The sequence below is a fragment of the Ursus americanus genome, chromosome 8 (assembly GCF_024610735.1).
Source record: "Ursus americanus isolate L20-20 chromosome 8, mUrsAme1.1.p, whole genome shotgun sequence".
Classification (NCBI taxonomy): domain Eukaryota; kingdom Metazoa; phylum Chordata; class Mammalia; order Carnivora; family Ursidae; genus Ursus; species Ursus americanus.
In genome coordinates, this window is record NC_142134.1 from 5,644,905 (window position 1) to 5,657,977 (window position 13,073).

The 13,073-nt window shown below is 46.6% G+C and overlaps 1 protein-coding gene and 1 long non-coding RNA gene across 3 annotated transcripts in view; one reads left to right on the plus strand and one right to left on the minus strand.

Moving 5' to 3' along the window:
* TSPAN5 (tetraspanin 5) overlaps window positions 1–13,073 on the plus strand; it is a 157,884-nt gene that overhangs the window by 122,842 nt on the left and 21,969 nt on the right. For both annotated transcript variants that reach the window (XM_045792202.2, XM_045792212.2), the window contains exon 2: window positions 4,555–4,605. In XM_045792202.2, the coding sequence (XP_045648158.1) occupies window positions 4,555–4,605 (51 nt within the window). The remainder of the gene's footprint in view (window positions 1–4,554; window positions 4,606–13,073) is intronic.
* Window positions 827–12,382, minus strand: LOC148109517 (uncharacterized). The gene is made up of 4 exons (XR_015725416.1): window positions 11,672–12,382; window positions 10,551–10,718; window positions 3,534–3,719; window positions 827–2,588 (listed from the first exon to the last, which is right to left on the minus strand). It is a non-coding gene; the product is annotated as an uncharacterized LOC148109517 (long non-coding RNA).

Sequence of the window (13,073 nt, forward strand, 5' to 3'; positions counted from 1 at the left end):
TGAAGCAACGGATGGAGAAAGAGGTCTTCTGTTTACAGTCCCCAAAAGGGGGCAGATGTGTCCCTCCTGGCAGAGATGCTCTGTTGCCCTAGTCATATCCTAGGGCCATTTTCCCCTCTAGCTTTTCCTGAGTGTCAGCACTGCTGGCTTTTACTCTGCCGCGCCCAGCAGGCTTCCTTCAGCATGCCTCTCAGTTTCCCCCTAGCGCCATTTTCTATTCCAGCCAGGAATACACACCTGTGCCTGGAGTGCGTAGAAACTACAGGGGCGATTCTGAGTCTTAGGACAAGAGTTTCAGGAAAGTACTAAAACGGTTTTGAGCTTGGGCTGAGGACTCCAATCTCCTGAGCAACACGACTTAAAGTTTCTGAGGTGTGTTTCCTTATCTATAAAATGGGGGGATAATATTAATTAATTTAAATAATATATTCTATTTAATTTGAAAAATCCAAAGTTTATAATTTCAACATATAATCAGTAATAAAATAACTGAGTATTTTCCATTCTTTTAATCTATATTAAGTCTTTAAAATCCGGTGCATGTCTTACACGTGTTAGCACATTTCCGTGTGCACGAGCCACATTTTGAATGCCCGGTAGCTAGCGGCTGCTGTATTAAGCAGTGCTGTCTTAGTGAATTGGTATAAAACACAGTGCCTAGTTCATACTTAGCATTGAACAAATGTTGGCAAAATTATTGTTACCCATTTTAAAACATCAAAAATTGGGCGGTCACCCATTTGTGCTGCATGTTTGTCTGTATGGCCACATGGGGAGAGGCCTCAGATCTGCTGGGTCCCCCCCCCCATCCCACCCCCCTGCCTTTTCCAAAAGAATGGAGAGTTGACTGTAAGTGTTGTTCCCCTTTCCCTGGAAGTTGGCCCCAAGGTTTCAGAATGAGGTCAGTTTGGTGGTTTATGGTCGACTTTTCTTCTGGAGGTGGGAAAGGGGAAGCTCAGTGTGCCTCAAGTGCGGCGTGCCTGGCTCTGTTTTTTGGCTCTTTTCTGTTTAATTATTTGAAGCTGGAACAACTTGATTTTAAAACAAAACATATGGGCTGAGAGTAATCGGGAGGACGTTTGCTAGTGATGTAGCACCGAAGGTATGTGCACTGAGGCCCCGGCCCTGCGCTGCCGCTCGCTCGCTTGGGGCTTGGGTATCGAGTGCTTTCCTTGACTTCACGTGCGGTGTTTTTTCTTCAGATTCTTAAACCTTGTTTGGAGAGTCACAGTTAAAGCAGGAAGTATTAGAGCAGGATTGTAGAGGAAATTGTCCGTGAGTCTTCTTTAAATTCTGATGCCCCCTCCCCTTCTCCTCTTGGTGGAAAATCACTGGTTTCCAATCTGTTTATATGATCTGTGAAGGAAAAGGAGTTTTCAAAGTGCCCAGAAGAGAGGAGAGCTTCATACAAAGAGGAGAAAGTTGACCCACCGTTGAATTTCTCTGTTCTTCTAGATCATTCCATTGCTGACACGCATATGGGAATCTCTGTTCTACAACCAGTCCTTGTGTGAAGGCAAGGTTTTAATTGTTTTGCCTCTTGCTGGGGGAGGAATATATGATGTCCTCGTCCTATCACGTGTAATTCTAACCTAAATGCCTCTACTTTCTATGCCATGGGGGAAGATGGGAATTGTTCAGGCTGGTGAGAGCGTGTACTCGATGTCAGTCTTCTCATGGTCACATCTCTGCTGCCTCATTCAGTAGCGGCGTGCTTCTTAAGCAAATGAAGCTCTGTAAGCCTCATTCTTCCCTTTCTTAAAATGGGGCTAGTAACAGTGCCTATTCCACAATTAAGTTGTTGTGAAGCTTAAAAGAAACACTGCATACAAAGCACTAATAAACACAGTGCCCGTCCGGGAATAAGAATTAGATGTTAGCGATTAGCCAGGAGCCCTCTGCAGGGACATGTCCCCCACGAGGCACAGCTGACCGTGATGTTCTCTGCCACGCCATCCCATCCGTTGCTTGTGGGGGTGGTGATTAAGTACTGCATCAGGGAAGGTGTTTGGCCATCTGTCCATGAAGAGCTTTAGTTGTGAGAAGGTGAGACATCTCACTGGGGTGTGAAGTCAAGCACTCGGATTTCGAGGTCCGATTGGATGCTGTGTCTGCACTAGTCGCTCGGTACCCTGTTGTGCCTAGGACCTGTACATATGAAAGTAACGTGCCGAATTGCTCTGTTTTTGTACTACAGAGGCCCAGGTACCTTGGAGTCATTTTGGGGACTGGTGCGTTTGTCATTTTCCACCAAAAATGTAACCCAGCACTCTGACCAGGGCCGCAGAGGGACCAACCATAGTTTTCTGTCGGGGTGTTCACAACAACAACTCTTTCTAAACCCTTTTCAGACCTCGGAGAGCAGGAGCAGGAAGGAAGGGGTCCTCTGCTTTCAGACCTCTGAGAGCAGGAGCAGGAAGGAAGGGGTCCTCTGCTTTCAGACCCCTGAGAGCAGGAGCAAGAAGGGGTCCTCTGCCTTTGCCGAATCAGGGACAAGCTGGTGCTTTTGCGTCTGGGGGTCCGAAGGTGCTGGATGCGATTTCACTGTGGAGTCCGGTAATTGGTGGGACATTTGGGAAATTCTGCTTCTAAAAACACAACCACATTTTCAGGGCTGTCAGCCGTCTGTTTTTTTTCAGTCCCACCTTTCCCCTCCGCGCCTGCTGTTTCCCCCAGCCCCCCTCGGATTGATGAGCCGATGCCCACATGGCGTCAGCAGCCCCCTGCTGCTAATGAAGACCTTGCCAGGGGGACAGCTCTCAGATTTCCGCAGAACAGCAAAGAACAACCACCCTCACGTTCGTCTTCTCTGTGCACCCCTCTCCGTGGACAGCTTTCCTGACATTTAACTTAATCAAGATGTTAGTAAAATAAACAGGGTGCGCTGCTGCCATCAGATTGAAACTGCTCGTTAACCTGCCCGCGCTCTCTTCACTTCAGTGTTTGGGAAGGAAATTCAGAGTTGCGCTTGGCAATGAAGATGAGGAATAAGATGTGTCTTTGCTCATGGCCCATTACACCTGGTCCTGACCACTGAGCTCTGAGGGGGTGGACAGCCCTGTGCAATGTGTCATCAAGCATGGGACACCCTGATTACAAGACCTGTTATTATTTTAGGTAAAATCAAGGGGAAAAAACTGAGATACCATCGATTTTAAGACCTGTCCTGATTTCAGACATGTTAAAATGTGGAGAAAAATATGTATCTCAGAGCAGCAGATGGAATAAAGTGACAACTGCAATGAGAGATCCCCCTGGTTACTGCTTGCTCCCCACCCCCACTCAGCACAGCTCGCGGGCAGTACCGGGGTGGGGCGTGTGGCTGTGCAAGAGGCAGCTCTGCGTTGGTGCCCCTTTATCTCACTGTGTGTTTGTAGTGCTCCCTGGTATACACGAAGTTACAGCACGAGTTGAGACCAGGCCAAGCCGTGGAAACCCTCTCAAGGACGATAGAAGTCATTTAAGTTTCTGAAAAATGGAAGAACCCAGGACTTTTCTTTGGGTCATGTTGGGCTTTGTCAGATTCATGTTACCTTTTGAAGAAGTGATGAAGAGTGTGTTCAGGGCTTCTGTGTGCCCTCTTCCTGGCCCATTTCCAATGGCACGACGGTATAGAGAGAATCACCGGCTCGCTTCCGCTCATGTCCCTGGTATTCCATTTTCTAGTGAACTCCGGGGGGCTTGGACTTATGGGGGCAGGAACTGTGCCCTCTCCTACACTGAAAGGCAGCATTAAATAGTATTAATAACTTTGGTTTTACTCAAAGTTCTCCCTAATTATTGTCCTTCAAAATGTCAATGACTTTGAAGCATCTACGTGTCCCCAACCCTTCTTTTTGAAAAAAAATTTTTTTTCCAGCTTTGAGATAGAATTGACAAATACAATTATAAGATGGTTAAAGAGTACAGCGTGATGATTCGGCATGCGTGCAGGTTGTGCGGGAATTCCCCACCCTTGAGTTAACACATCCAGCACATAGTTACCTTCCTGTGTGTGACGTCATTTCCGTTTCCTTAGTGGAAGTTCAGTTTTACAAAGCAGTGTTACCAACTGTGGTCATCGTATTTAAATTAAACCCTCAGACCTTATTCATCCTACAGCTTGTACCCTTTTGCTAACCTTTTTCTATTTTCCCTGGCCCCTGGCAACCACTTTTTTACCCTGTTTCTATGAGTTCAATTTATTTATTTAGATTCCACATGTAAGCAATACTAAGTGGTATTTATCTCCACTGGCTTATTTTACTTTGCATAATGCCCTCCAGGTTTATTCATGTTGTTGCAAATGACAGGATGTCCTTCTTTTCTGAGGTTGAATAATATTCCATTGAATATACATACCATGGTTTCTTTACTCAACCCTTCTTAGTGCTTAATTTTAATCAAGGTAATTATGGTATTTCTTTTTCTGTTAAGGGCCTGTTACTCAGATTTTAGATAAGAGTATTGCTCAGTCTGGTAAAGTGACAAAGGAATTGGTTGAAAACTTTATTTGTATTCGTAAAAACATGGCATTTACCCTTATACTTAACACTCTTTCTTTTTTTCTTTCAGTTTTTGGGAATAGCATTTCTTGGAATTGGACTGTGGGCGTGGAATGAAAAAGTAAGTTGAATATCATGAAATGCACCCATTTTGGTTGTTAGAGGCTACCCATTATACTACATTGTTGTCTCCTTTTCCTCTTTGACAACTGCAGAGTATAAAGAAACATGGTTCTTTAAGGAAAGAAAATGTTCTTGGAAGATAATGTCATATTTCAAAAGCTCTTTAGGAATGAAGACTAAATCAGTCATTGTATCAGAATAATTACAAAAGTAACAGAACACGTGTTGAAATTGGATCAGTTAGTTAGAGATAACTATTTTTGTGGAGCATTTCCTCACTCTGGCACGAGAATTTCAGTAATGCTTATAAACACCACTAAACCACCTGCAGCCTTCTCTCTCTCTCTCTTTTACCCCTTTGGAAGATTACTCAGGCCATAAAGATGAATTTTCTTTTCAGTGTGAGCATTATATAATAAGCTATTATTGGCATGTTGTATGAAGGAAGCTGGATATAATTCATGTTTGAGTATCAGATAAACTTCATGTTAGTACTAAAGAATGTGAATACTTGCCTGCTGATTGAAAGTATTTAGGAATGTTCAAAATTTATGAGCAAATACAATATACAGTATGATTACAATATTTACATATTTATGAGCAAAATTCCTAGGAAATAATCTGGAAATACGGTGTAGCATATTCTAGGCTATGGTGAAGATCAGTGTTCTGGACAGTTTATGCTCTAAACAGCATGCTCATGGCCCCACCACCCTGTGTCCTCTTCTCTGCCTTACTTCCCATCTGCACCTTTTAATTGTTTCTTGACAAGTTCTACTGAGGCCAAGTACTACAATTCAAAAATTAACATGAACTCCTTTTTTCTTCCTTCTTTGGGAGTGGAATCATTGAGAGCATTTTATCTCTCACCTCGCAAGAGTGAGGGAGTGTGTGAATGGGTGAGAACTCGCAAACACAGAGGTTAGTTTCAGTTTTCCCAGAAGACCTGTCTGCTATCCCTTCGGTATTTCTTCCTTTGACCTTGACCATGGCCTGAAGCCAAGAGTTTCTGTGAGATGTTCTGTGTATTAGGAGAGCAAAACTAAGAAAGTCCAGCAAACAAAAGCCCCTCAGATGCCAGTAGAAATTTCTGCAAGTAACAAAAATGTTCAGACTGTGTCAAAACTCAAAGTAAATCCTGAGTTTTGAAAGTGAACCACCCTCTGTTCATTTACAACATACTTCTACAGAATAGAAAATGTTTTACAGAAAACTAACTGCTTGCCAGCAATATTCTGAGGCAGGGAGGGCAGTGATGAAGAGAGACAGGTTCCCCAAACAGACATAATTTCGTCTCCAGAAACTTTTCTGTTGAATACTGGTCGTCTTTTGGATTATGACTCGCTTCCGCGTGGCCCCTTGTGGGCTTGTAGGTTTGTACTGGTGCAGTCTCAGAAATGTCACTGTTAGAAGTCTTCTGATTGGTTAATGTCGGATAACACAGCTTTTTATAATCCTCCTTTAATAAGAGTCCATTTCTATCGGATTTGAAAAGATGTTGGAAGGCATTAAATGAACTAATTGTCTGTGGTAGCAATAAACAGACCATTGGTAATTTTGAAGGTTTTTTTTTTTCTCTTTGTGAAATATAATTACCTTCTTGTTTCATCAGTTGCTCCAAATGTCTCTTCTGTGATAAAATCACAAGGTTCTAAAGCCGGCAGTGTCACACAATTATCAGAGCAGGGGGGTGCTGTGGTCTTTGGGTGGGGGGGGAACAGCAGTCCCCTCTTTGTCCAGGCCACCGCCAGCAAATGGGCAGTTTCCCGGCCAGTCACGCAGCTACTGTGTAGCAGGGCTCTGTGAGCCGGGACCAAGGGGAGGTAGCAGAGGGTAGAGGACATGTAGGAACCCAGTTTGGTTAACTTCTCAGCTAGACCAGGCCTCTGACAGGGTGAAATTCTGGGTGACCCAGACTTTGGCCAAGGGTGATGGGCAGCGTGCCCCTCCTGAGCCGCTAACACTGGCCCAAGAATCAGTAAACCGCGCTCCTCCCCCCAGTAGGGATGTGGTGACACTTACTCAAGGGAACGCCTAGATTTGGAAAATCTCCAAATGGGGTCACAGCTGGAAGGATCAGATTTCCTCAGTAGAGACAAGGCTTTACACATTTTTATGTAGCGTACAGAAACATTCGAGACAAAAATTATTACCCCCCCCCCCAATACATACAGAATACCTGGCTGAGCCTTAAACCTAGGGCTAATATTACCATTGACTTTTATTTTTTTAATGTTTTTTAAAGAATTTATTTATTTGACATAGAGAGCAAGAGAGAGAAAGGGGCGCAGCAGAGGACTGGGAGAAACAGGTTCTCCGCTGAGCAGGGAGTCTGACGCGGAGCTCGATCCCAGGACCCCGGGGTTATGACCTGAGCAGAAGGCAGATGCTTAACCTACTGAGCCACCCAGGCGTCCCTACCATTGACTTTTAGACATAATAATGAAGTAATCCATTTTATCTAAATTCTGAATCGCCTGTGCAGATGCAAAGGATGACTGTGTCTCCAGGGGAAACTGGTTTTTGTGCAGTTTTTCAGAAATCATAGGACCTGCTATTTTAGAAGGAATATTAACAATTCGTAGCACGAATCACCTGTATAACAGGCTTGGCAGCATCCATCCATAATCAACTTACTTTTCGAACAGCATTTATTGAGCACATAGCACAGGACAGGGCTTGTGCTGGACTCTGGGGATGTAATTCTTCAGGGAATATACAGTGTAGGAAGGGTGTGCATATGTGTATATATACATACACACGTACATAAACTAGTACATGGTAATAAATGCTAATTTGGGGGTATATATAAGTCTAGCAATTTCTGTGGAAAACTATTCAGCACTTCTGTCTCTTTGGATTACCCTTAGTGTTGGGTAATCCTTCTACCAAAGTAGAATCCTGTCCTACTAGTTTTTACTTATTGATTGTAGATCAACCCTATTGGATCCTGCAGGGCAAGTCCTTCTGCATGTCGGCCCTTAAGATATTCAGGGTGGAGGCCTGGTTTCTTCTGAGTTTCCCAGCTAAACATGTGCTTCTCTTTGCGGGGCAGTCCCTTTACCATCTTGGTCTTGCTCCTCTGACCTTTCTCTAGTGTGTCCCCTGTACTGTTGAGAGGGTGCTTTCGAGACTAGAGTGGGTATGGCTGGATTATGTCCCTTCTCCTCCCATCTGTGTTCCGTGCAGCTTGAGATCCTGCTGTCGATCACGGGTATTCCCAAGCTGGTCTCAGATCCAGCTGAGTGTACCCTTTCCACCTCATGTCTGGTGGATTTTTTCAGACTCAAATGCAAGATTCCATGTACCCGGTTGTCATCCAGCACATTCCCCTTTCCACTGAACTTGGTTTAGCTGTACATTTGGTCAAGCTGCTCCCTCAATTCTTTCTTCTAACTCAGGCCTTTAGCTCCTTGTCCTCCAGTGCTGTCTGGGAATTTTTGATTCAGTAGGTCTGGGGTGGACACTGGGATGCTCTATTTTCACCAGCCTCCTAGATGGTTCTGATTGCAGTCATGTTTAGTTATCACTGATGAAAGCCATCGATATGTTGAGGAGGCTAAGGACAGAGCCCAATGACATGTCACTGGAAATTTCCTTTGAGGTTGACACTCATTCACTTATATGTGCCCTTGGGTGTCATCAGTCAAGCAGTTACTAATCCATCTGCTTGTCATTGCATCAGACTGTTTTTCTGCTTCTTGTTTTTGTAGACAGACTATATCCTTCATCTTATCTCTAATTAACCAGCCTAGGAACTTTGTTGAACCTGGTACTTGCTTAGTGAACCCACACTAGGTCCCAGAACACATCATTTTTTCTCATCCAGGAACCCAGAAACTCTGTCAGTAAAGCAAGGACTGAGGCACGGTTTATCATTTCCCCCTTCTAGAAATGTTTTCCTTGCTTGGCTTCTGAGATATCCCACATCCCTAGTTTTCCTGCCGCACAGACAATGCCTCCTCATACTGCTTTGCCCCAGGCTCAGTCCTGAGACCTCTTCTCTGTCTTCACTCAGGCTCTAGGTGATCTTGTCCAAGCTTGAGGCTTCAGATGCCATCTGTCACTTATGACTTCCAAATTCAGGTCTTTTGACGCGGACCTTATCTGAACTCCGGACATGTGTGGCCATCAGCTTACCCAACATCTCCACTTAAATGTCCAGTGGCTTCTGAAACTTAATCTAAAACAACACTTCTGATTCCCCCCCTTAAACCCGTTCTTCCCAAATGTAGTAAATGGCAGCTCTCTCCTTCCACTTGCTCAAGTTTTCTTGACACCCTTCCTTCTTTTCTTCTCCCACCACGTTCAGTCCATTTGCAAACACTGTCAACTCTGCCTTGAGAAAGTGTGGGGAATCTCATTTCTTCTCATCGCCTCCACTGGTACGGCCTGATCACAGCTGCCCCCACATCTTCCTGGTTAGTGCGGAAGCCTTCAGGTGTTTCCCTGGCCTCGCCTTTTGTTCCCCTACCCCGACCCCAGGCACATCTCTGTGAAGCAGCCAGAGTGATCCTTCTAAAGTGTAAGGTAGAGGGGCGCCTGGGTGGCACAGCGGTTAGGTGTCTGCCTTCAGCTCAGGGCGTGATCCCGGCGTTATGGGATCGAGCCCCACATCAGGCTCCTCTGCTGGGAGCCTGCTTCTTCCTCTCCCACTCCCCCTACTTGTGTTCCCTCTCTGCTGGCTGTCTCTCTCTCTGTCAAATAAATAAATAAAATCTTGAGAAAAAAAAATAATAAAGTGTAAGGTAGAGTGGCCAGTATCAAAAAGACAAGAAATAACAAATATTGGTGAGGATGTGGAGGAAAGGGAACCCTTGTGCCTTGTCGGTGGGAATGTAGATTGGTGCAGCCACTGTGGGAAACAGTAGGGAGCTTCCTCAAAAAATTAAAAATAGGAATACCAGGTGACCTAGCAATTCCACTTCTGGGTATTTATCCAAGAAAACAGAAACACTAATTCGAAAAGACACACGCAGCGTGTTCATTGCAGCATTATTTACAGTATCAAGAGTATGGAAGCATCCTGTGTCCATTGACAGATGAAAGGGTAAAGGAGGTGTGGTGTGTATTATATAATGGAACGTTACTCAACTGTAAAAAAGAATGCAGTCTTATCATTTGCGACATGGATGAACCTAGAGAGTACTCTGCTAAGTGAAGTAAGTCAGAGAGAGAGGGGAGCCTGGGTGGCTCAGTCTGTTGAGCGTCTACGCATGGCTCAGGACATGATCCCAGGGTCCTGGGATCAAGCCCCGCATCGGGCTCCCTGTTCCGCGGGGAACCCGCTTCTCGCTCTCCCTCTACAGCTCCCCTCGCTTGTGAACTCTCTCTCTCTGTCAAATAAATAAATAAAATCTTAAAAAAAAAGAGAGAGACAGATGCCATACGATTTCACTTACATGTGGAATCTAAGAAAATAGAACAGACTCCTAAATACAGAGAACAAACCGGTGGTTAGAGGGGTGGCAGTGGGGGAGTGAGTGAGATAGCTGAAGGGCTTTGAGAGGCACAAACTTCTAGTTGTAAGTCACAGGGTAGAAAATGCAGCATGAGGAATATTGTTAATGATATTGTAATAACTTTGCATGATGACAGATGGTAACTAGACTTCTTTGGTGATCATTTTGTAATGTATATAGACGATGAATCACTATGTTGTATACCTGAAACTAATATAATATTTTATGTCAACTATACTTTAAAAAAAAAGTAAGGGAGATCTTATCCCATCTCTGCTCCAGACCTTCCAGTGAGCTCCGTGAGCTTGTCGTCTCCCTCCACGCCGTAGATGCTGCCCCGTTACTTACCTCACGTTCCACCTGTGCCCTTCCCCGCTGCCGTAGCCCCCACTGACCACATTACCGTTTCTCCAGAATCTCAAACGTAACTCCCCCCACCTCTACCCCCTGCCTGGGCCCTTCACCCTCGCTCCTCCCCTACCTGGTACGCTGTCCCCCAGAGATCCACTTTGGCATTTTTCTTTACTTTCTGATCTCCGCTCAGCTAGAGAGGTGTGAAGTTGCCTCAGTCGGATCTCTCGTTGGTGTGCGGTGTGGACAGGTCTTAGAGCCCGAGAGCAAGCAGAACGACGTGGTTCTGACGTCCGATCTGATAGTGGGACAGTGTTGGAAACAACAACGCAGCCATTAATTTGGGATCTCAGGAAAGAAAATAACTGTTTATTTCTAGCATAAAAATGGGTATCAATATATGATGGTCCTGTTTCGTGGGGAAATGAGGGGTGCCTTTCCTTCTCCATTTTGCCCAACATGTATGCTGACTACTTAGTGCTCAGCTCGGGGCAAGAGGCAGAGTGCTACGGCACTAGCGATCGCAGGTGGGGGTGCTGCCGACAGAAGTGGCGGGGGCCGGCAGGAGACTGTGCTTTTCAGAGCAGGCCCCGTGGCTCCTGCTGCCCCCCAGCCCTGCAGCTAGCCAGCTGGGCCGAGGGTGCAGCCTGGCCGGCTTGTCCGGCCTGAAAACTCCTTGCAGGCAGAGGCCCGTCTTCTGCACCCTCCCCCGCCCCCACTCGGTAGGCTGCAAGCTGCGTACACCGCAGATGCCCAGATGCGTGTGAGCTAATGAATGAGAACATGCAGGGGAGCTTTATGTACCGGAAAGACGGCACAGGAAAAAATAGCTCTTCCTGAAGGGCTTTCGTTTTCACTTCCGTGATCTCTGGATCCCTCGGGTTAAACTTTAAGAAAAGGATGACCTGTTCTTTCAGAGGTTCTTTCAGGCCCAGACAGGTTATGCTGGAAGTCTAGCCTCTCCCCGCGGGCCCTTCCCCCGTCTTCCCTCACCCTCCCTTGTCCTCACCCAGCTCGGTAGGGAGTGGGCTAGAAGGAAAGTCGGTGGTCGTCCCGAGTCTGCAGGGGAACAGGAGTTAGAAGGGCTCTGGCCTGTACCGCTTGTCTCTGCGGCTTTGCTGGGGACGGACAAGGACGGTTCTGTGTCCTGGAGGCTTTCCCCTGACCACTGTCTCGCTATGACTCTCACTTCAGAACCTTCCAGTTGCTTCTTGTCACTGTCCCTAGACAAGATTGTTTCCCAAGACTCACCTTGGAAAAACTGCCCCAATTTTCCCGGGAAGGAAAATCTGAGACCAGAAGATGCAGTGATTCGGGCCATTCATAGCGGTGTCAGTCAAGTTTCCATAGCCAGAGGGAGGCCGTAGGTGGAGGGGGTTCCCCAGATAACTGGAACAGAACACTGCATGCTTTGGCTTTGAAACTACTTTAAGGAGACGTTTCTGAGATGCCGAAAATCCTTCTTTGAAGATAGCATTTCATTGACCGAAATGTAGTAAGTTTGTCCGCATCTCTCTCTCTTATCCAAGTAATTCTCTTGAGTTTTCTGTTGTAGACAAAAATCTGAAAACCGAACAGCTCTAGCTCACAAAGTTAGCATGTGAACCCATGTGTTGTAACCAGCATGCCCAACAAGCACATGAGACATATAGAAAACCTTTTTCTTCTTTGTGTCTGTGTAAACTTTTTTCAAAGGGATTTCTCAGGAATGAAAATTCAGGTGGGTCAAAAATTCCATGACTTTGTTGTTCACCCTCAGATCCCGTCATCTTACTCTCGTTCTGAGGCACAAGTCCAGGCCCGGACGAGTTGGGTAGTCCTCAGAACTCCAACCCGGACTTTGTGTTCCAATGTTCTCCCTCGCCCAGCCCCATCTGCTTGGGCCCCCGAAGAGGGGGGCAAGGTGAGGCCTTTGCCCCCTGCTTCCTCCTGTCCCCCCTTCCCCACTCACCAGATGCTCCTCTCCCCACTTCCTCCAGGAGCTGAAGGGGGTGGGGCTGTGCTCTTGGGACCTGGCAGATGGTGAAGGGGGTGATATCGTGGTCTTTTTGAAGCTGCCCTGCTGAGTCCCTCTGTCTGTGGTTCCCTTGAGTTTGGTGGCTCTCTCTAGTCTAGGTGGCTGCGTGGTTCCGCTGCTCAGACCCGGCCATCTTGCTCAGCCCGCGCTCCCCTGCACACTCTGCCTTCTGAGGTTTCCTGTTGTCACCCCCAGCTGCCTCTCCCTGGACACACTCATCTGGGGGTGAGGCCAGTTTCACCAAGAACAGCCCTCTCCTGCCCTAGAGCCCTCCTGTCTCCCTAGATTTCCAGGACAGGAGTCAGAGCCAAGCCCCCAGGCACCTGCCTGGGCAGTCTGGCCCTAATCACTGTGTCTCCGAGCTCCCTCTGGAGGCCCCCTGAAACTCCTCACTGGGTTTAAGGGGAAAAGCAAGCTGCTGGGGAGCACAGCGCAGCGACCGCTTTCTCCAGAGAAGGGAAATTCTCTCACTCACTTCTCCCCGAAGCCACTTTCTGTGTGCTTGATTTTGCTGAGGTGTGCCAGAGGAAGAAGCTCCTCTTTGTCTGTGGGGTGTGTGATGTGGTGGCAGGGGTGGGGCGGGGAGGCCTTAGTCTCCCTCCTCCCGTTGGTTTTCAGATAGTGATCAGGGAAGTC